Source organism: Erpetoichthys calabaricus, chromosome 8 (genome assembly GCF_900747795.2).
Source record: "Erpetoichthys calabaricus chromosome 8, fErpCal1.3, whole genome shotgun sequence".
In the NCBI taxonomy this organism is placed as follows: Eukaryota; Metazoa; Chordata; class Cladistia; order Polypteriformes; family Polypteridae; genus Erpetoichthys; species Erpetoichthys calabaricus.
The window spans coordinates 179,042,429-179,064,066 of NC_041401.2; the positions used below are offsets into that span (position 1 = coordinate 179,042,429).

The following is a 21,638-nucleotide window of genomic DNA, read 5'->3' on the forward strand; positions in this document are numbered from 1 at the left end:
TTCAGAGTCGCCCTCACTGAAATGCCACATCATTGATTGCTGACATATGCTTAATGTTTAACAATGAGCCACTTTGCTCTTTTTAATAAGTCACTCGTGCCTGCTAGCAACTGTTGACCCCAATCAAGAAACAGCCATCTTATTGAGAAATGGGTGAAGAGCAGTCTGGCCAGGGGTGCAACTGCAGATTTATGACCCGAGTGCTGGCACATGGCTTTGAGTACATTCAAATTTCAAGCGGCTCCCCTTGGACTTCAGTAAAACTGCCTGCGTTGAGCTGATGAAGCCAGGACGCCATTTCTGTTAGCCCGAGGCCAATCGCTACTGTAACTGTAAAATCTTCATATTAATAGCACATTCAGAAGGACGGCCGGCTCAGGCAGGTCATACACATTTACCAACGCAAAGAAACGGGTCACGTTTTCTACAATCAACCCTCCGACACTCCACTGATGCAGGAGGGGGGGTGAACAGCACTTTACAATCCCACAACAGTTGTTTGGGGGGGGTCGCTGCCTGACCATTCTGACACCAACCAAAAAAAACAGTTTAAGTTTCATTTAAGTAAGAAATGGGGCCATTACAGAAATTACAGAGGAGGGTTAACACCGACACCCCCGTCACGTGAATGGAACCTTCCAAGGGCGTCTTCATTTGGGCGCACTCTCACTTCTGGAATGGCCGCGGTGAGGTGAGGGCTTTTTCCTTTTGGTTTTCTATAGTGTTTTGTTTGCAATTCGATAAAATTTATTTTAATACTAAATGTAACGCCCCGACATAAAAAGAAAGTTTTGGGACTTGTAGCCAGCTGGACTACGAAACCAACCCCGGAAAAAACAGTGCATCGGCTGCATTAGAGCGGTATTGAATACAACAAGGCTGGCATCCCAACATGGCATCCCAGTTGTTTCACTACCGTTCAGCGCCACCATATAAACATTTTGTCAGGACCCAAAGCTTTTCTTAAATTTAGTGTTCCTTCTTACGTCCCAATCTTCGGGTTGTGTTTTTCACTTTTCGTGTTTTTTTTCAGGCTTTGACTTCTTCTCTGCCCGTGCCAGCTGGCTTCTTCCAAGAATACAAACCTCAATTTTATCATCAGACTTGCTAATTTCTAAGCATTTTGCTCTTTTCCTTCAAAGTCTCATACCACACATATAACCCTGGGGGGGCTTCTCAGTCTGCTGACCTCAAGTTCGTCGTGGTTGGTGGGGTTCAATACGTTTCTCACTCAAAAACATCAAATTAGGTGGGTGGTCCACATTTGACCAATTTTGAATTCTGGCCTTCATGTTGTCATCGTTTTTCAAAATGGACTGGCACCTTTTCAAATTTACTTCCTTTACTTACATTTTCTACTTCTGCCTATATTGACGGACCACCGCTACTCATGTCCCCGTCCAGAGGGTTTTGGGCTGATGATTTCCAATTTGTAACAGGCCCGGCCTTAGGCATAGGCGAAGTAGGCGACCGCCTAGGGCCCCGGTGTCCGGGGGGCCCCAGATCGTCTCCTTGGTCTAATTTTCACGCATTTCGCAGAGCTTCCAGGGGGGCTCTGCCCCCCTCAGGGGGCCCCTGGACCCCCCTTTTGCCTAGGGCCCCATAATACCTAAGGCCAGGCCTGTTTGTAATTCCAGATTTTGGAATTTTCCAAGTACTGACCCACTTGGAGAGAAAGCAATAAGGATGAGAGGCCAGCATGTGCCAAAAGTGTCCCCCATGTTATTGATGGACTCATTTTAAAGTCACAGTCTCGTTACACTGGACTAATTTCCTTCATAATTTTAAACACTTCACTCATGTCTCCTCTTCATCTCCTTTTACTTAAACCAGGGGTGTCCAACTCCAGTCCTGGTGGGCAGCAGTGGCTGCAGGTTTTCATTCTAACCCCTCTTCTTAATTAGGGAGCCGTTTTTGCTGCTGTTTCACTTGTTTTGCCTTATTGATGTGACTCAGACCCCCTTAGTTGTTTCTTTTTCCTTATTGAGCAGCCAAACAACAATGAGACACAAAACAAGCCGCCACATGAGAAGCTCACCTGAAAATAAAGAAAGGTCTCGGTCGTGTTGGTCGCCAAAACATCTTGACAGTGGTCTTAGAGAAAACAAAAAATCAACAGTCTGCTGTGGCAGAATGAGAGCAGCGACAAGTCCTGATATTCAATAACGGCTTAAATTAACAGCAAGAATTAGCTTCTTATTAAGAAACTGGTTGGAGTGAAACTGGCTGGAGTTTGACGTTCCAGTTTAGCTGGTCACCTGTTGGCTCATCTCACGTCTCATTTCTGTTTGGCTGCCATTTGATGAAGAAACAAGGACTGAATCCTTAAAAACAGGGCTATGAAAATGAAGGGAAAAGGAGTTAATTAGCAGTAAAAACTGAACACTGATTAGGAAAAGGGTTAGAATGAAAACCTGAGGCCACTGCGGCCCACCAGGACTAGAGTTGGACACCCCTGACTTAAACTGTAAAGACTTAGCTCTTTGAATCTTTCCTTATAATTTATCCCCTGTAGCCCTGGAATCATCCTTGTCGCTCTTCTCTGGTCTTTCTCTAGTGCTGCTCTGTCCTTTTTGTTGGCCTGGAGACCCAAACTGCACCCAGTACTCCAGATGAGGCCTCACCAGTGTGTTATAAAACTTGAGAAGAACCTCCTATGACTTGTACTCCACACATCAAGGCGCTATATAACCTGACATTCTGTGAGCCTTCTTAATGGCTTCTGCACATTGTCTGTCAGTCGATCGTGTCAAGTCCACTATGACTCCTAAATCTTATAATCTTTCCTCATAACTCATCCCCTGTAGCCCTGGAGTCAGCCCTGTTGCTCCTCTCTGGACCTTTCTCTAGTGCTGTTTTGTCCTTTTTGTGGCCCGGAGACCCAAACTGCACCCAGTACTCCAGATGAGGACTCACCAATGTGTTATAAAACTTGAGAAGAACCTCCTGTGACTTGAACTTCACACATCAAGCTGTTGTTAGCCTTCTTAATGGCTTCTGCACACTGTCTGTCAGTCGATCGTGTCAAGTCCACTACGACTCCTAAATCTTATAATCTTTCCTCAATCCCCTGTAGCCCTGGAGTCAGCCCTGTTGCTCTTCTCTGGACCTTTCTCTAGTGCTGCTATGTCCTTTTTGTGGCCTGGAGACCCAAACTGCACCCAGTACTCCAGATGAGGACTCACCAATGTGTTATAAAACTTGAGAAGAACCTCCTGTGACTTGAACTTCACACATCAAGCTGTTGTTAGCCTTCTTAATGGCTTCTGCACACTGTCTGTCAGTCGATCGTGTCAAGTCCACTACGACTCCTAAATCTTATAATCTTTCCTCAATCCCCTGTAGCCCTGGAGTCAGCCCTGTTGCTATTCTCTGGACCTTTCTCTAGTGCTGCTATGTCCTTTTTGTGACCTGGAGACCCAAACTGCGCCCAGTACTCCAGATGAGGCCCCACCAGTGTGTTATAAGTCTTCAGCATTAGAAAGCTATAAGGGTGAGTGGCCAACATCTGCCCAAAATTAAACATTTAGCACACCACAGTGGACTTCACGGCGACAATCTGAGTGTGTCGTAAGGACTTCACCTTCATGACAATGAAGACCAGCAGAGTCCCATAAATGGTGATGGTGGGATCCCACCACTCTATCCACAAGTTGTTGGGATCTACAGAAGGTGGCCTCGGAAGTGATGCATTCTTGGACAAGACTATCCAGGTCCTGTTGTCAAAGAACGATGTTAAGAGTTCTTTCATAGTTAACTGTAGAAAAAGAAAATTAAAAAAAATGGATGACAACTTGAGATGAATGAATTTCTGTGATTGTGTGTCAGGAGAAAGGAACTCGATTCCCAAACAATTGAGTTTTGAAGGTGTGCCCAACAAAATACCCAAAGGGAAGGATGCCAAGCAGCTTTAATTAAAGGCCTGCCAGGTGGACACATGTGAAGTTCACCTGATGCATTCTCTGTAGAGTTAAATATCAGGTCAGGTCAGGCTGGGGAGCCTGCACTGGTACAGCACGTTACCACACCCACCACATGATGTAACAGCTCAGGATCCTGGTTGGCAACCCCCCATGCAGACATACGGTCCAGTCCCACCCTCTGGAAATAACCCTCTATCTGCCACAGCCAGGTGTTACGTGGGCATCCCTTTGGCCTAGTCCAGCCACCTGAGTCCTCAACAATGAGGGTGCTGTGAGCCGCATCACCCTCGGGGAATTGCGCCACATGGCCGTAGTGCCGTAACTGATGCTCCCTCACAATGCACAAGTAATGTGCCTCATTCGGGACTCTTTATATATATTTAAAACTACCTTAATAGTCCAAAAACACACAGGGAAATTAAATAGACAGATGTGTGGAGCTGTCCATGATTGTAATTGTAGATACCAAAGAGAAGATCTAGGCCGCAAATCAGTATGCCACAAAATGGTGCCACAGTGGGTACACTTACCCTTGATGCCATGAACTGCCCAAGTCCATAAGGGAACGTCATGGAGGACACCAAGATGGCCACCAGTGCGGAGTAAACCACCTTACTGGAAAAAGGAAGCAAAGAGTCAGACCGATGTCCATCCACCCCATGCCATTCAATGTTACGTCGTTTGTCTTTGCAAATCAAACATGGAGTTGTCAACAGTAAAATCCAAGAGACGCCAACAGGTGTTCAGTGTACTGCATGCGTGTTGATTTCTGTTACTCGTGTCGTTCTTATTGGTTTCTGTTTTGAGACAACGCTGTGTTGTGGTGGTTGTCCTGTTGATGTGATTGGGCAGATGAAGTGAAGGATTGAAATGGGAGATTAATAGGAAATGAACGACTGGAAGGGAGGAAATTTCTGAAGAGTGTTTGTAGCCCCCTGGCTCAAAGCTGCAGCACTACCACCAAAGCTGAACAATAAAAGTAAAATATGAAAACCTGAACGTGATTTACAAAAGTACCAAATGACATTGTCAGTTTTTCAGTTGCAGTCTGTTTATATTAAGTTTTAATTATTTTGCTCAGATGAACATGGATCAGCTGAATTTGCAGGACTTAAAGGCATTGCAAGTACCCTTCTGCACTGTACTAGTAATGTAGGCATTTGTTCCAGTTGGCTTCTTTTTCAACTACTTTATTACCTGGGAATGGGAAAATAAGCACCGAACTGGTTTGAATAAATTTATAACCTGTGAATGGATGGACGCCGTAGGGCTAGGAATCACAGAATTAGTTTTCAGCTTGGGAGAGGAAGGAGTGCGGAGGTACGTTAAAGATCACAATCAGAGCTCATGACGAGAGAGCCAATCAAACGTGTGCAATGTCACATGTCCCAACACTTCATATGTGCATTTTAACAGTGGATCAAAAAGCAAGAAGACAACGGCAGACGTCGGAGATCAAGAGACGTGAGAGCATCAGGAAACGTAACTATGAATAAAGCCAATGGCTAAACCAAAGCCCACCCTTTGACACTTTTGATTTTCAGTAAGCTTTTCAGTAGATCCAGACTTTTTTACTTTCTATCTAATAATTTCTTCTATTTGGTATTGTTATACATTAATAAATACCACATTGCTTTTTATATTTTCTATACTTCGTCTTTATCTAGAGGCACCAAATGTGTGTTAGATGGCTACTATCTCATTCACAGGGTTTATTAAGGCTACGGAGGTCGCTCCTCAATGATTAGAACAACTGAAGTAAACGTCACACAGTAAGTGGCACATCACCAAAGGAGTTGTGCTTTTCTGGGTGTCTTGATGACACCTGCATGTTTCTTAGAGTTGGTGATAGTGAGTCCCTATGTAGAGAATCTTATGGAGATTATTGTGAAGTGACCGGCAATTGGCACCACTCAACACTTTGTCTGTCTGGCTGGGGTCACTCTGTGTATGTGTGTTGTCACACACATGCGAATAGCAGGCAGCTGAAGGACTTACAGAATACTGTCAACATGTCCGCCATGGGGGCCGGCTGGGTGCACTGACTCTTTTTCTAAGTCCCCTGCAGACCTTTCCCGGGAAATCCCACCAGTAACTGATGCCTCAACTCAGAGCACATCACTTCCGGCCCCGGCCTCGAGGACAACATCACTTCCCCCAGAGTCCCTATAAAGCCTCTTTCCCCTCCTCTGGATTTCATTTCTGTTTTGGACTCAGTCTTGTAAACTACTCTGGTATTACAATTCTTTACTTTTGCAGCAAGGAACATATTATACGGGTGGCTGCCCCAAACCTTTATCATGTCTGGAGTCTCGTTTTGTCACAGTGTGTATACCTGTGTTGTCAGGCATGCACGTCAGAGGACCATCCTCCAAGTTCTTCCCAGGTATGTGATTCCACCCCGGGTCAAGAGGGGGCACCGTTACTAACTGTCTTATCCTTTCATCCACCACAGTACAGAGAAATGTCCCAGTGAGGACAACTGACTCCGCCCCTTCCGGTTCCTGGGACCCCCTGGAAGGAGGCGTCACTCCTACCCAGAGCTACCAGAGCTAAGGAGCTCCACGACTTTCAGACAACAGACAGGAAAGCCTGATTACCACCAACCACTTTATTCTCATTTTTGTTTCCTTTTTATGCTATCGAGTGTTGTTTTCATTGAACTTATAAGTAAACGGGGGACGTCCTTGTTGGCGCTGTGGTAAAGTGAAGTCCGCGGCTGCTCAGCGTCTTCTTAAATTAATAATCACCACACTCACGTCTTGGTAGGAGGGGGCGTGGGAGTGTGGAGAGAGTGGTTCCTGGGCACGATGCGGGAGCGGGCATTTCTACACTAAGGGTGCAGGTGTGGGATCGTCCATCACCCTAATTTGTGTTGGGTGCCACTAATTGTCACTGCTGTGCCACGTCCCCATTTTTAAATGGGTAAGTGCGAGTGCGAAGAGAAAGGAAATAAAATAAAGGAATACAAAGAATGGAGGTTAGTGGAGAGAAGAAGAAGAAGAAGAAGAAGAAGAAGAAAAAGGCAGGAGGTGGAAAGAGCTGGTGCGAGGGGGGCAGAGTGAGATGGAAGAGTGGGCTCGAGGGAGTGAAGGCAGGCAAGGTGGGAGGTGAGCCCCTGGAAAAGAAGGTATGGCCGACACTTGGGGCGGATGGATTGGGTTGGTCCCTTTGTACTGATTCGAGAAGTTGGACGGCTCGCCGCGTAAGGCCAGGAAGGCAGTGGGGGTCAAAGACTTGGGGGGGAGAGCCCCCGCGTGAGTGCCCTGTCCAGAGAGGGAGCCTGGGACAGAAGGCAACTGGACCTTTGGAAAGTCAGCTGCAGCTGCTGAAAGGACAACTCCTCTACTGCAAGACCCCTCTGCAATAAGCAGGGGAGCCGCCAGCTAAGAGGAGAATGTTCCGGGTTTTTAAAACAAGGACCACTTACTGCCAGTATTGTAAGTACGCTTTTATTGGATTTCTTTATTCATTTTAACCTCTACTTTTCACCCATTTTTTTAAGGATTATTTATTTATTTTTTGAACTTTGAAGCCCTGCACTTTCTTTTTGAACACTTGTCTTTGTTTGCACCTTCCCCTTGCTTCAGGTGGCGTCCTCATTTGTACAGCTCGTCCCAGTCATGACTACTTGACGGTGTCGGGTTTCAGGGGGCTCCCATAACGGAAGCGGGAGCAAGGAGTCGACCCGCACCGCCAAAGGCGCCCCACAGATCCATTGAGTCTGTAATTCCCTCGGACGACCACGTTGTGTTAATCTGCAGGGCCGAGAGCAGATGAACTCAATGAACGTTCCTGGTAAGTCTCACAAATTTCACGATAATACGTGACACTGAGCTTTTTATAGTAGATAAACGACCCGACGTAAAAAATAAGGCACAGTCGCCACATAACATATGAAACACAAGAGCCCTGAAGGCGTCACTTACTCCGTGGCCAGGAGACTGACGATGATTTTATTCCTCCGATTGAAGCCCAACAGCCAGCGCTGGCAGAACAGATAGGCGCAGCTCACACCTCCACAGATCGCCCTGTGTGGAAACACGTCCAGCCATTAAAAAGATGGCTGACTGACCTGCTGAAAGACAGCGCCACCTGAAGGGCAAGAGCAGAAAGGCATGCTGATGGTGGTGTCTGCTGAACCACGGCCTGGGACACGTGGACACTGGAGACAGGACCATCAGCAGGCTATGACAATCAAAGTCCAGTCTGCCCACCAACCATCAGCTGCCCTGCTGGTCCTGACTAACACCCCCTCTTGCCTTTGCAATCGACCCTCTGTGTGCTTTAATGATGACAATCAAGAACAAAAGTTGTTGGTGAGCTGGGTACTGATGAATTTAGAAATCGTCCCATCCTTATTTCAGATAAGGTTTATCTTTACAGAACTTACCCAAGAATGATGAAGAACACCATTTCAGGAAGGTCAAAGGGGAAGTCAATCTTGAAGCTGGTCTTAAAAAGTGCAAGGATGGTTTCTGTAAAGACATAAGGACTGTGATCAGTGACCAGAGGCACATTGGTTCATCCTGCGTCTCATCCTAGATAACAAGAAAGATAAGTGATTGTGGTGGGCCCCTTCAGATCAACCAGGCCAGTCAAACTCGGACCCTGGGGGGCCGCAGCGGCTCCAGGTTTTCATTCCAGCCACTGCTTACTTCTGTTCGTGGCTCACACGACTTTTGGATTTCATTTTAATACACTTGTTTGTTTAAAAGTCAGGACCCTAAACGCCCCTTATGTGACCTACGAGTCTGACACCCCTGAACTAAATGGAAAGAGTAACGGACAGGTCAAATATATTGTATGCTGACCTGGCCAGCTGGTGTTATGGCGCCCACTACATGCACTCTGGGTAAGCGGGCCAAAAACTTCATTCTCTTGTTACTCTTCTTCCTATTTACTTTTAAAGGTATGTGAGTCAAACAACTGAAAAGCGAGTCAAAAACTTCAGAGGACGGTAACAATGAAAAAGTAAGGACAGTAAGATTCCCCTGTTGAGCTTAGACATTTAAAATATGAGCATAAAAAGTGCATGAGGTCCTTTAGACTCTTAGTCAGGGTCATTGTCATACGTGGGCCTTTCAGGGACAACTGAAGTACTCCTCTGGACCAGGGGTTGGCGCGGTTGCTTAATGCCTTTCTTGTCCTCCTTCTGCAGGATGGAATACTGACACCTGTTCTACCTCTGATGTCACTTCTGTCAAACGCCCTCATAAGACAGCATTTATACATTCATCATGTGGTCAGGCGTCTGAGGGTATTCTAAGATCAGGGATTACCTACGCAATTCCAGGAGCGGCGTTTAACTAAAGCAGAGTTCTGAGTTCTCTGCTGTACTCCCTCTACATAAACAACTGATGATGATGATGATGAGGATGATGATGATACACTTTACAAATCCCAGAGGAGGAATTGACTTTTCGCAGAGTGTAGGGTCAACCATTGTATGTTTCTACCTATCTGTTATAAAGTGTTTTTCAAATCTATCTATCTATTATATAGTGTCTTTCATATCTATCTATCGTTCTATCTTATCCTGACAACTACGCTAAAATTAATATCCATCTATCTATCTTTTATTTTATACAGTGCTTTTCACATCTATCTATCTATCTATCTATCTATCTATCTATCTATCTATCTATCTATCTATCTATCTATCTATCTATCTAGTTTATACTGTCCTTCATATCTATCTATCTATCTATTATATAGTGCCTTTCATCTCTATCTATCTTATCCTGCCAACTACACTAAAATTAAAATCCACCTACCTATCTATCTTATAGTGCCTTTCATATCTATCTGTCTTATCCTGCCAACTACACTAAAATTAATATCCATCTATCTATCTATTATATAGTGCCTTTCAAAACTATCTATCTATCTATCTATCTATCTATCTATCTATCTATCTATCTATCTATCTATCTATCTATCTATCTATCTATCTTATCCTGCCAACTACACTAAAATTAATATCCATCTATCTATCTATCTATCTATCTATCTATCTATCTATCTATCATATAGTTCCTTTCATATCTATCTATCTATCTATCTATCTATCTATCTATCTATCTATCTATCTATCTAATCCTGCCAACTACGCTAAAATTAATATCTATTATATAGTGCCTTTCATATCTACCTGTCTATCTTCATGACTTTAGACTGTTATCCCAGGATTATGGTTGGGGTCTCCTCACACCTGTTTGCCACTTCCCAAACACTTTCCTGTACCCCCTCCCCTCTACTGTAATCTCCCCTTATGCCCCCTGACCCCACATCCTGAACACAGGCATGCCATGCCATAAAACAGTGACAAGTTTTGGAGAGGTCATTTATTCCTTGCATGAATTTCTCCAGAACAGCTCCTACACTCCAGTACCTTGTTCGCTGTTAAAGACAGCGAGAAGACGAAATACAAAGGCTCCGCAGGTGGCAGCAAAGAAGCCCCTCCAGTAGTTCCTGACGGCAAAGTGGGAGGACATCACTTCCACGCTGAACAGCACCCCTGTGACAATAAAAAACCACAGGTGAGGCAGGGTCACTTTGAAAGTATTCCCTTACTCCTTTGCCCACCAATTACACCCCCCCCCCCCCCCCATTTTTACCTTTACCCACCAAAACAATAAAGACAACATTCTGCTTTTCCCATTAAATCCCATCAGCCCCAATTCACTCTTCCTGCCTGATGGGAGTTGTAGTCCCTCCATTGACAGTGTCACAGGGTTGCCAGTGAGATGAAAGTATAGGAGAAAAAAAATGTTTTTTTTTTTTGCATACTGAACAGCTAAACATGAAACCCCATGGTTTCCCAAATCTTTTTAAATTCCCCTCAAATTGATGACTTGTCACTAATAATAGATAGATAGATAGATAGATAGATAGATAGATAGATAGATAGATAGATAGATAGATAGATAGATAGGCAGCCAACCCCCCCTCCCCCAGTAATGGGGTCTATGTCCTGTACAAACTAACATTTTTCTAGTACATCTTAATGGTCATGTTTACTATGTAAGACAATACATCAATTTTAAAGATTTTACGTCATGCACTTTCTTTACTGAAATATCAGTCTGGATTTTCTAAATGATTCAAAACAGTAGAAAAAAGCCTCACTGTCCTAAAATGCACAATACTCTACTCCGGTTTTAAATGACAGAAAAGGGAAAATGAACAATGCTGTAAACATCAAGAAATCAAACCTTTTTTTACGCTTTAAAACTGCTTTTGATTTGTAAAAAGCAGATTTTAAAAATGTCAGCTATAGATAACGTTTTATTAAGAAAATGCCTCACAGCTCAGTGAAAGTGCAGGTGTTTCACAAAAGTTTAAAGAGGATGAATGTGATTGGCTGTCTTAAATGTAATCCCGCCCATTATGAAGACTGGCAGACGCATTTCACCTTCCTGATGATTGGCTGGGAGGTTAATGATGGACGGCTACCACGCCCCCTACTGGATCATGCAGCTGGCGGTTTTTCTCATTTATTGTAACATTTACATTTATTTGTTGAGTAGATGCTATATTTAAAATGTGTGTGTTTAAGAAGATTGAAGACCCTCTCATTTGGTGAACGTCTGGTCTTCTAGCCTTGGAATTGTAACTCGCTTGCATTTTGTGCTGATCAGTTTTGTACCCTTGTCCTGTAACACTTGTTCTCATACAGTTTCCCAGGCTGATGTTACTCGATCATGGTGACGTCTTTTGTAAGTCCCTTTGGATAAATGTGTCTGCTAAGCTAATAAATGGAAATGGAAATGGAGGAGTAGAATGAACTATGTGGACACAGGGAGAATTTGTACGGTCCACACAAGATGGTGTCCAAGCCAGGAGCTGACGTCAGGAATCAATTATAACGGCGCCACTATCTCTCTTGAAAATGAAAATGAAGTAATAAAACTGCCAGAAAGAAAAGCATTAAGTCCCACAAATCACTGATCTGAAAGAATAATAAGAATCTGAATGCAACAGAAGTGGCCTTGTCCAGTGACCACAATCTGACAATCTTTGTTTTGTGTGGTCCATTTCCATAATAACGGCACTTTCCAACAATACAACAGCCACACATATCCCCATAACAGGAGGACACAGTGATAGCCTTGTGATTTGTAACTCACTGCCGGGCCACACAGCTCACAGACTTATAACCTCTAGGTTAGATTATTGTAACAGTCTGTACACCTTGGGGTTTATCAGGCATCCTTACATCACCTACAGATGGTGCAGAACGTTGCGGCCCATTTTTGAATTTCCACTCGCAGATGTGACCTCATGTCTCCAGTACTCGCCTCCCTGCACTAGCTTCCAGTTCGTTATTGAACTCATTTGAAAATTTTGCTATTGGTTTTCAATGGTCTGGCGCCTTCTTCCATTTTGGATCTTTTAAAAATTGACCCCCCTGATCTAGCTGGTTGCTTCTAGTGGTCCCTAGATCAAGGTATACACTAGGGGTGTCCAGCTCCAGTCCTGGTGGGCCGCAGTGGTTTCAGGTTTTCATTCTAACCCTTTTCCTAATCCGTGACCAGTTTTCGCTGCTAATTAACTCCTTTTCCCTTCATTTTCATAGCCCTGTTTTTAAGGATTCAGTCCTCTGAGTTGATTCGTTTCTTCATTAAATGGCAGCCAAATAGAAATGAAACATGAAAGAAGCCAACAGATGAGCAGCTAAACTGGAACGTCAAACTCCAGTCAGTTTCACTCCAACCAGTGAAGCCAATTCTTGCTGTTAATTTAAGCCGTTATTGAATATCAGGACTTGTCACTGCTCTCATTTTCTGTTTTTTCTAAGATGTTTTGGTGACCTGAGCAGGACGACATGACCGAGACCTTTCTTTATTTTGCAGGTGAGCTGCTCATGTGGTGGCTTGTTTTGTGTGTCGTTATTGTTTGGCTGCTCATTAAGGAAAAAGAAACAACTAAGAGGGGTCTGAGTCACGTCAATAAGGCAAAACAAGTGAAACAGCAGCAAAAACAGCTCCCTAATTAAGAGGATGGTTAGAATGAAAACCTGCAGTCACTGCGGCCCACCAGGAACTGGCTGGAGTTTGACGTTCCGGTTTAGCTGGTCATCTGTTAGCTCGTGTCACATCTATTTGGCTGCCATTTAATGAAGAAACAATTCAATTCAGAGGACTGAATCCTTAAAAACAGGGCTATTAAAATAAAGGGAAAAGGAGTTAATTAGCAGTGAAAACTGGTCACTGATTAGGAAAAGGGTTAGAATGAAAACCTGAGACCACTGCGGCCCACCAGGAACTGGCTGGAGTCTGACGTTCCAGTTTAGCTGGTCGTCTGTTGACTCGTTTCACATCTCATTTCTATTTGGCTGCCATTTAATGAAGAAACAATTCAATTCAGAGGACTGAATCCTTAAAAACAGGGCTATTAAAATAAAGGGAAAAGGAGTTAATTAGCAGCAAAAACTGGTCACTGATTAGGAAAAGGGTTAGAATGAAAACCTGAAACCACTGCGGCCCACCAGGACTGGAGTTGGACACCCCTGGTTTCTATCTTGATCTAAGGACCACTAGCTGCTCCCCCTCTATGGAATAGTTTACCGGAGTATTTCAGAATGGCCCCCTCTTTTGTCCCATTGAACCCATTACTGAAAACTTCATGCTGACTTTTGAATTTTGGTGTGAGTCATTAATTCTCTTAATGTTATCTTGCTGCTGCTGTTTTAATTAATTCTATTTTCCTTTATTTTCCTTTATTTTTAATTCTATGTGATTGATTTTTATGCGATTCGCTTTATTTATTTTAGATTGTAGAGCACTTTGGTCAGCACTGGCTGTTTTTTTTTAATGTGCTTTAGAAATACATTTTTGTTGTTGTTGTTGTTGTTATGAAGCAGACGGGAGCTCGCAGAAGGAAGTGCTTTGGGTTCGGAGCTTTTCCCCGATTATTTAAAGGGCCTCCTGTGCACAGGAACAGTTTCAAAAGCCCTGCAGGGTTCTCGCTTGCCGACAATTGAATTGCCCACCAGAGGGCAGCAGAGTGACGATGTTGAGATACAGCCTAACCTGCATCAGAATTGGAGGCCACCGGGGAGAAAAAAAAAAAAAAAAAAAGGCGCTCCGAGACCCCAATGGCCTTCATTTAAAAACGTCTTACCGCTGATCGGCGCTCCAAAACAGCTGGCAACCCCGACAGCTGCAGCAGCAACAAGCATCTCGTACTGTTTACTCTTGTTCTAGGAACAACAAAAAAAACCAATTGTAACCATACATAAGAATTCGGCTTAGAATATCAATAGACTTACACAAATTATAGGCATTATCCCCTTGACAAAAAGGCAGGGAAATGGCACAGTAGTAGATTTACATTAACAAAACGATGCGAGGAGAACTCGTTCATAACCATCAGGGGTGAGGAGTCACTCCTATGACACACCAAAAGGGGGATTCTGAGGGAACACCTGCCTAAGCTCAGCACCATGGACGACTTGTCCTAGACGAGACCACCTAGTCCCGGTAGCAGCCACAGTCGTGTTGTCATGCTTGTTGTTACATACATGTTTGAGAAACACATCGCTACTCCTCAGTTCCATGACGATTGTGCTGTTCTAGTTAAGATTTGAAATAGGAAAAGATTAAGATCAGCACCATCTAGTGGTGAAATTCAGCATTTCTATACTTAGGGAAGAGCCTGTCTCTGGACAATGATGTCATCAAGCTGAGCCTCAGAGAGGAAAAACGAATGGAGAGCACATGTCTGTCTCACTCCTTTTGCTTTAAATGTTCAGTTTGGCTTTCGAAGGCATTGTCAGTGCGTAGAAATGTTTATAGATGATTATTTCTTTGCATTAATGTGTATTTGTGAGTCTGTTAAGTATTTAAAGTTATTTAGTGAAGTGTTTTTAAGGGAAAAAGTTCTAGCAACTTGCCATTGTTTATACCTTGTTTTCAGACTTTCTTACCAGCTTATGTACAGATAATGTTTGCCATTCATTTGTATGTTATTTATTTTCTTATATACTAGCCAACCCGCGGCGTACCATATGCCGCATAATCAGGCCGCTTTTTTAATGATTTTTAAGCACAGGGAAAAAATTAACATTTGAAAAATCCGGAGGAGAGGGGAAGGACGCCCATTACGCCCCATCCGTCATGCTAGTCTGCTGATTTCTCATTCAGTAACCTGTGAGTAGTGACGGGCGGGGTGAAGCCTCACGAAGCATCAACACGTTTGAAGCAATTGTGTCGGAAATCGTATCGAAGCTTCGAAGCATTTGACACTCACCTCTCTCGTGACACCTCCTGGCCATTTTCATTAACGTTACAGAAACTTATGATACACTTCAATGACGTCTGTTAAAAGTCGTATTGCTTTTATTTTTTCATAGCTACAGACTGACAACGAAGAGAAGGGTTCGTCAGCAGCTTGTAGTGTGTGATGTCTAAAAAATATAAATATAACTAACGCCGACAGGCAGAATGCACTATACGATAGCAAGAGTTAAACAAAATAAGACGCCTCACCTCGTGCATTCCTGGCTCTTTCAATTAGAATTTACTTTTGCACTGTATCATTATAATCGCTCCTGTTATTAGTATTATAATTAACCCTGATCTTTTCTTGAGATCACATTTAATAGCCTTAAATGTTTTCTTTGCTCTGTCTTAATTAAAATGGAGTAGACAGAAAATAAAGGTTTATCCCTGTACTTTGCCATGATATAGGTAAGCACATTTGAGAAAGAAAATGTGAAATCCTTAAATCACAGATGTCATTATTCGATCAAGTATTAAAATCTGCAGTGCTTCGAAAGCTCGACACAGTGTCGAAACTTGAGTATCGAGCAGCCCATCACTACCTGTGAGTCACGTAGAGTTTTCATTGTTGTTTGCGATTCTGGCCGCATTTCGCGTACTGAGTTGTGCTGGAGTCACAGTTGAGAAACAGTTTTTTAATGTCTTTTAAGCACAGGGGAAAAAATGAACATGTGGCCCGGTGCATTCTTTAACTGCCTTGTGGCGCTGTAGTAGTACGGATGCTTTGCAGTAAGGAGACAGTGGAAGATTGTGGGTTTGCGTCCCGGTTCCTCCCTGTGTGGATAGCAAATTATCCGCGACAAACAAACTGTTTTACACGCTGCAAACCAATCCGCTCCGCTTTTTCAATGTTTTTTAAGCAGAGGGAAAAAAATAAACATTTGCAAAATCCGTAACGCTGCTTTCAGTAAGTACAATGCACACGCGTTTAATTTGTCAGCCACTTTTTGCCAGCTGTCTTTTCTGGTTTGGGCCGCTTTTGCAGTGTTACCTCTTGTGTATATTATATCTTGAAATCCTTCAAGTTGCTAATTAACTAACTAACACCCACAATCCCACTCAGCTTGTGTGAAAAAAATGTGCCCGTTCTTTTATCATTTTGTTGCAGCCTATCAAAGACTTGCTGATCATGTTTTGTAGACTCAATATATATTGGCTTTTCACTCAGCGCGAGGGCGCGCATTCATCTCGGATTATTACATCTTGCTAGACTAATCTGCTACACGGCTGCGTTTGAAAAACCGACTTATCCCGGATGAGTTTCACCGGCATTAATGATTAGGAATCTGGTTGGAACAAAACCCTGCAGCCACAGGGGTTCACCAGGACCGAGTTTGGGAAACACTGCTGAACAGAGACGAAACCGACTCAGGTGAGGAGTGGGGGCGGGCAAAGTAGTTGCAGCTATTGATTATTCAGTGTTGTTTGCCTGGGTGTCTGATCTGCTCAACAGGATTATAAATAAAAGGAAAACAATGTGAAGGCAATGTCACAGGTGATCCTGTGGTATAGCGGGTCCACAGCTCCCCTTCAAAAGCCCATTTTTAAATAAATAATCATCGCACTCACAGTGTAGCGAGGGGCGTGGAAGTGTGGCTGCTGAAACGGTTTCCGGGTAGACTCGTGCTGCGGGCATTTCTCCCCTGTGCAGTGTGTGAGCGAGTGAGGAGAGACAGAGAAAGCCGGTACGTTAGAGTGAGCGAGAGCAGGCTCGAAGGCAATGTGTTCCTGTGGTATAGCGGGTCCATAGCTCCCCTTCAAAAGGCCATTTTTAATCAGGCGACTGACAATAGTGGAGTCAGGCACAGAGAAGGTCAGCTGCAGAGAGAGCGTCTCGACTGTTGCAGGGCCTGAAGCAGGTGAGACGCTAATGAAAAAGAGGCACAGGGCTTATTGGTTTTTAAAGACTGCTTCCTTCATTGTGTTTTAACTTCAGTTTTAAAGGATTGCGCGGCTCTCTCTTGCACTGCCTGTGTGTGCCTCTGTCTCTCTGTGGCGCTGCCTGTGTGTGTGTGCGTGGCTCTCTCTCGCACGCTGCCTGTGTGTGCCTCTGTCTCTCTGGCGCTGCCTCTGTGTGTGCCTCTGTCGCTGCCTGTGTGTGCCTTTGTCTCTCTCTGGCGCTGCCTCTGTGTGAACCAAGATTCCACTGAGGTTGACTAATGAAAAGTCAATGTGGCTCAGAGCTGCAAGTGGACTGTGGCACAGACAAACAGAAATGACGGCATGTTTTTCGAGGCGTCGCGTCCGAGTTGGTGGGCGTGGCTGTGAATTTTTCGTCGTATCCAATGGTCTAAGAGTTGGTGGGCGTGGCTCCTTCCTGCGTGCGCCATTGGCGTCTTACTTGTCGGCGGTTTAGTGAATCCACGCCCCTTCCGGCGTGCTTTCCATGGTTGGCTACTTGTCTTCTGGCTTAGTGAATTATATATATAGATTTGTAAAGAATAAGTAATGACTGCCATTAAGTTTATTGTGTGAGTTTACAGTATATATAAGGATTTGTCACATTATTGTGTTTATGACTTAATTGTACTTTTCTCCTATTCCAACTGGCTTCAGTAAAGCAAGCAAACTGGAAACTCTTGTCTGCGTGGTCACTGGAGAGGACTGTCGACTCAGGCAGGGCGCCCCGGAGGCAGAGGGCAGGACAACGATATTTCAATCAAGTGGGAAATTTTAAGGTGCCATGAAGACAAAGGATAAGAAGGTCCCCTACTGTGCAATCCCAGATCTCTGAAGGATGTCTCATTTATATGTTTATTTCTGACAAGGTGTGCACCTATAAGATGTCCCGCCAGGACCTTTCAGAATCAAATTGAGGCTAAATGTCGTGCAAAGTCATATGTCGGGAAAAGAATATGAAAAATCTGCCGTGATCTGAAGAGGGTGAGAAAAACAAAAACAGGACTTTACCTACGTAATGCTGTCACCATGTGTAGGGGAAGAAACCCCTTTTGTGCCAGCTATGACAAAAAATGATTGATTTGTTAAAACAGGATGACTAATGGACTAATGCAAAGTTATCTCTTGGTGTACGGTGGTGTCAGGTCAGGTTGGGGTGTATGTACTTGTACAGCACGTTGCCTCACCCACCACATGATGAACTCAGGATCCTGGTTGGCAAAGGCAGACACACGGTCCAGTTCCACCCTCCAGAAATGACCATCTATCTGCTGCATCCAGGTGCTTTGTGAGCATCCCCTTGGCCTAGTCCAGCAATGAGCGTCCTGTGATCCAGATCACCCTCGGGTAATCGCACCACATGGCCGTAGTGCCATAACTGACGCTCCCCCACAATGCAGGAATTGTGCCTCATTTGGGACTCCATGAGCAACACAAAGTCAAACCAGCAGTACCCAAGGATTCTCTGAAGAGTCCCAGTACTGAAGGAGTCCAGTCTTCATCTCAGGTCACTGGATAGTGTCCATGTCTCGCAACCCATATAGCAAGACAGGAAGCACCAGGACTCTAAAGATTTGGACCTTCGTCCTTTTGTGAAGATATCAGGAGCGCCACACACATCTTTCCAGTGACCTCATGACCCCCCATGCTCTCCTAATCCATCTACTGACTTCATAGGAAGAGTCACCGGAGACATGAATGTCACTGCTGAGGTAAGTAAACCTCTCAATGACGAGGTCGACACGCTCTCCGCAGACAGACACACTGCTGATGGCCGTGCCCAACAGGTCATTAAAGGCCTGGCTCTTGGTTTCTATCAGGACACTCACAAGCCCAGACATTCAGACTCCTCACTCAGTCTCTCTCGAGACCCCCTGATCAGAGCCTCCATTGACTCTGCGAAGATCACAGCATCGATGGTAAAGTCAAGATCAGTGAATCTTTCTTCACCAGGAGATGCCCCACAGCCGCTGGACCCCATGAGCTCCAAAAACTCAGGTTCAGTTCCCAGCCAGTAGATTCTGAATGCCCTCTCCATTTTCCTGTGGGTATTCCAGCTAATCACATTTGCGTATTCTTCTTGACTTACCCCATTTACAGAAGTCAGCACTGTAAAATAAGTGCCATCAGATCCCCCTACCTCGTAGGCCTTGGTGACTGAAGCACGTATTCTGCCCAGGTAAGTGGCGATCATGCTGGACAAATGAACAAAAGGTCCCTGGAGACAAAGACAAATAAGAGAGTCAAGGCTGGCAGTTTAGTCCGTGCTCATTCCATGTTAAAAGTCCCCCGTAGCTTAGTATGGCGGACGACAAAAGAGTCAGGCCTGTGGCAGAGGTCTGGAAAATGCAGGGCAGTTACTTTCTCAGGAGTATGGTGGTCTCACCACTGGGTTCAAATAATAGAGATAAAAGAGGAAAATGCCTCCTACCATTCCAACTCTAATCCAATCCCACCACTAAGGAAAGATTTTTACCCTGTTTAAACAATCGAGAACTCCAAACTAATGAAGATACATACAGTAGAGAAAGCCGTAAGTATTGCAATACAACTTTTGAGAGAGGCAGACCTGAGGCAGGTGACATATGGCTTTTAAAATGGAGGGGCTGACGTGCAATTTTTAATGTGAGTGCCCAGCATTTAGATGGGATGGGGGGGGGGGGGGGCATAAGCAGTTCTGAAGCCCCACTGAACCATCATGTTGTGCAGCATTACTTAAAATGCAGGCCAATGAAGAGAAGGAACAAAGGCTGCATCATGAAGGGGGGCACATTTTTAAAGAAAGCCTCAGTGGGATCGAGAAGAATGATATCGTTAAGTCACACAGACTCCCTCACTATTCCTGAGGAGAAGCTTTGCTTTAACAGAAATATTCATGAAATATCTTGCTATGCCTTATATAATGAACACTAAAGTCTTGGTCAAAAGTTCTGAGAATGACACAAGTATTGGTTTTGATTGAATATTGGCATTCAACATCCTCCGAGAGCGACTTCTCCGCACCATCCAAGAACAGTTTAGTGACCTACAAGGCCTTTTCCAGTATGATGGAGCACCAGACCATAAGGCAAAAGTGAGAACTAAGTGGCTCGGGGAAGGAAACATTGAAATTTGGGTTCCATGGCCAGGAAACTCCCCAGACTTTAATCCCTTTGAGAACTTGTGGTCTGTCCTCAAGAGGTGGGTGGACAAACAAAAACCCACCAAATCTGACAAACTCCAAGCATTGATGATTCAAGAATGGGCTGCCATCAGTCAGGATTTGGCCCAGATGTTGACTGACAGACAGCCTGCCAGGCAGAATTGCAGAGGTCTTGAAAAAGAAAGAAGGGCCAACACTGCAGATATGGACTCTGAACATAAACGTAATGTAATTGTCAATAAAAGCCTTTGAAACTTCTGAAATGCTTGTAATTCTACTTCAGTACACCATAGAAACATCTGACAAAAAGATCTAAAAACACTGAAGCAGCAAACTTTGTGAAAACCAATACTTGTGTCATTCTCAAAACTGCTGGCCACGACTGTAGAATCCCCGAAGCCTGCGAAAATATTCATAATGCTGGGCCGCCTTAATTTTACCCGCAGCTCCTCATCACTGCGTTAACTGCGCCTTTGTTTTGCAAACGTGTCAATCGGCTGCGCGCAGCTGAAGTCAGACACAAAATTCTCAGAGCTCAAGTGTGTTTCTCTGGGAGTGAGTTGTCTGGAATTGTATAGGAAAATAACATAGCGTTATTTGAAATCTATACATGTTGTGTGTTTTCAGTGCCTACAGCGATCTGTGTAAATGTAGGATGACATTTCTTGTGAGTCCGATTGACACATTTGCAAAACAAACGCAGTGAATAAATTAAGGTGGCCCGGCATTATGAATATTTTCGCAGGCTTCAGGGATTCTGGTGTTAAAGGGTGGAGTGTAGCGGGAGGTGAAAAGTATTAACTTATCCACTCATATAAAAAGAACCTTAGAGGTTAAAGCGCCTTACGTGAACACTTCTACACAATAACACACACCCCACAGACGTATATGTTAGAATGTGTGATGCCTGGGGGGGGTGGGTGTACAGCCGCCCTAACCCTGACACAGACAGGCAGGTAGGACATGGGATTTAGTCCACACAGCACACGGTGCACTTTACAGCGCCAAGATAAAACACCAACACAGTCCCTTTGCTATCGTCTCCACTCCTCCAGACAGGCTTTGTCCTCTTCCTCCCAACTCTGGCCATTGGATGCTGGCGAGTGCCCCTTTTTATAGGGCACCTGGGAGGATTCCAGGTGCCTAACACGTTTCTTTCAGCAGCACTTTTGGTTGAAGTCTAAGTACTGCCAAATAGGGCCCTGCAAACGTCCAGGCACCCCCTGGTGGTGGCCACGGGCCCCAACAGGGCTGAGCTGCCCCGCTGGAAGTCAAGGAGTCTTGAAAATACTCTTTCCCCGGGCCTTCCATGGTCAGGGCCCCGGCCGTCCACTGCAAATGTGAAAGGCCTAAATTGGTTTGGTGTAAGTGCGTGTCCCGTCTGCT

General features: G+C 44.5%; 1 protein-coding gene across 1 annotated transcript in view; it reads right to left on the minus strand.

Moving 5' to 3' along the window:
• clcnk (chloride channel K) overlaps window positions 1-21,638 on the minus strand; it is a 68,179-nt gene that overhangs the window by 24,190 nt on the left and 22,351 nt on the right. Inside the window, exons 6-12 of the mRNA XM_051930866.1 lie at window positions 19,251-19,328; window positions 14,052-14,130; window positions 10,318-10,443; window positions 8,317-8,401; window positions 7,853-7,954; window positions 4,454-4,538; window positions 3,584-3,757 (exon numbers count right to left, since the gene is read on the minus strand). Coding sequence (XP_051786826.1) covers window positions 3,584-3,757; window positions 4,454-4,538; window positions 7,853-7,954; window positions 8,317-8,401; window positions 10,318-10,443; window positions 14,052-14,130; window positions 19,251-19,328 — 729 coding nt within the window. The remainder of the gene's footprint in view (window positions 1-3,583; window positions 3,758-4,453; window positions 4,539-7,852; window positions 7,955-8,316; window positions 8,402-10,317; window positions 10,444-14,051; window positions 14,131-19,250; window positions 19,329-21,638) is intronic.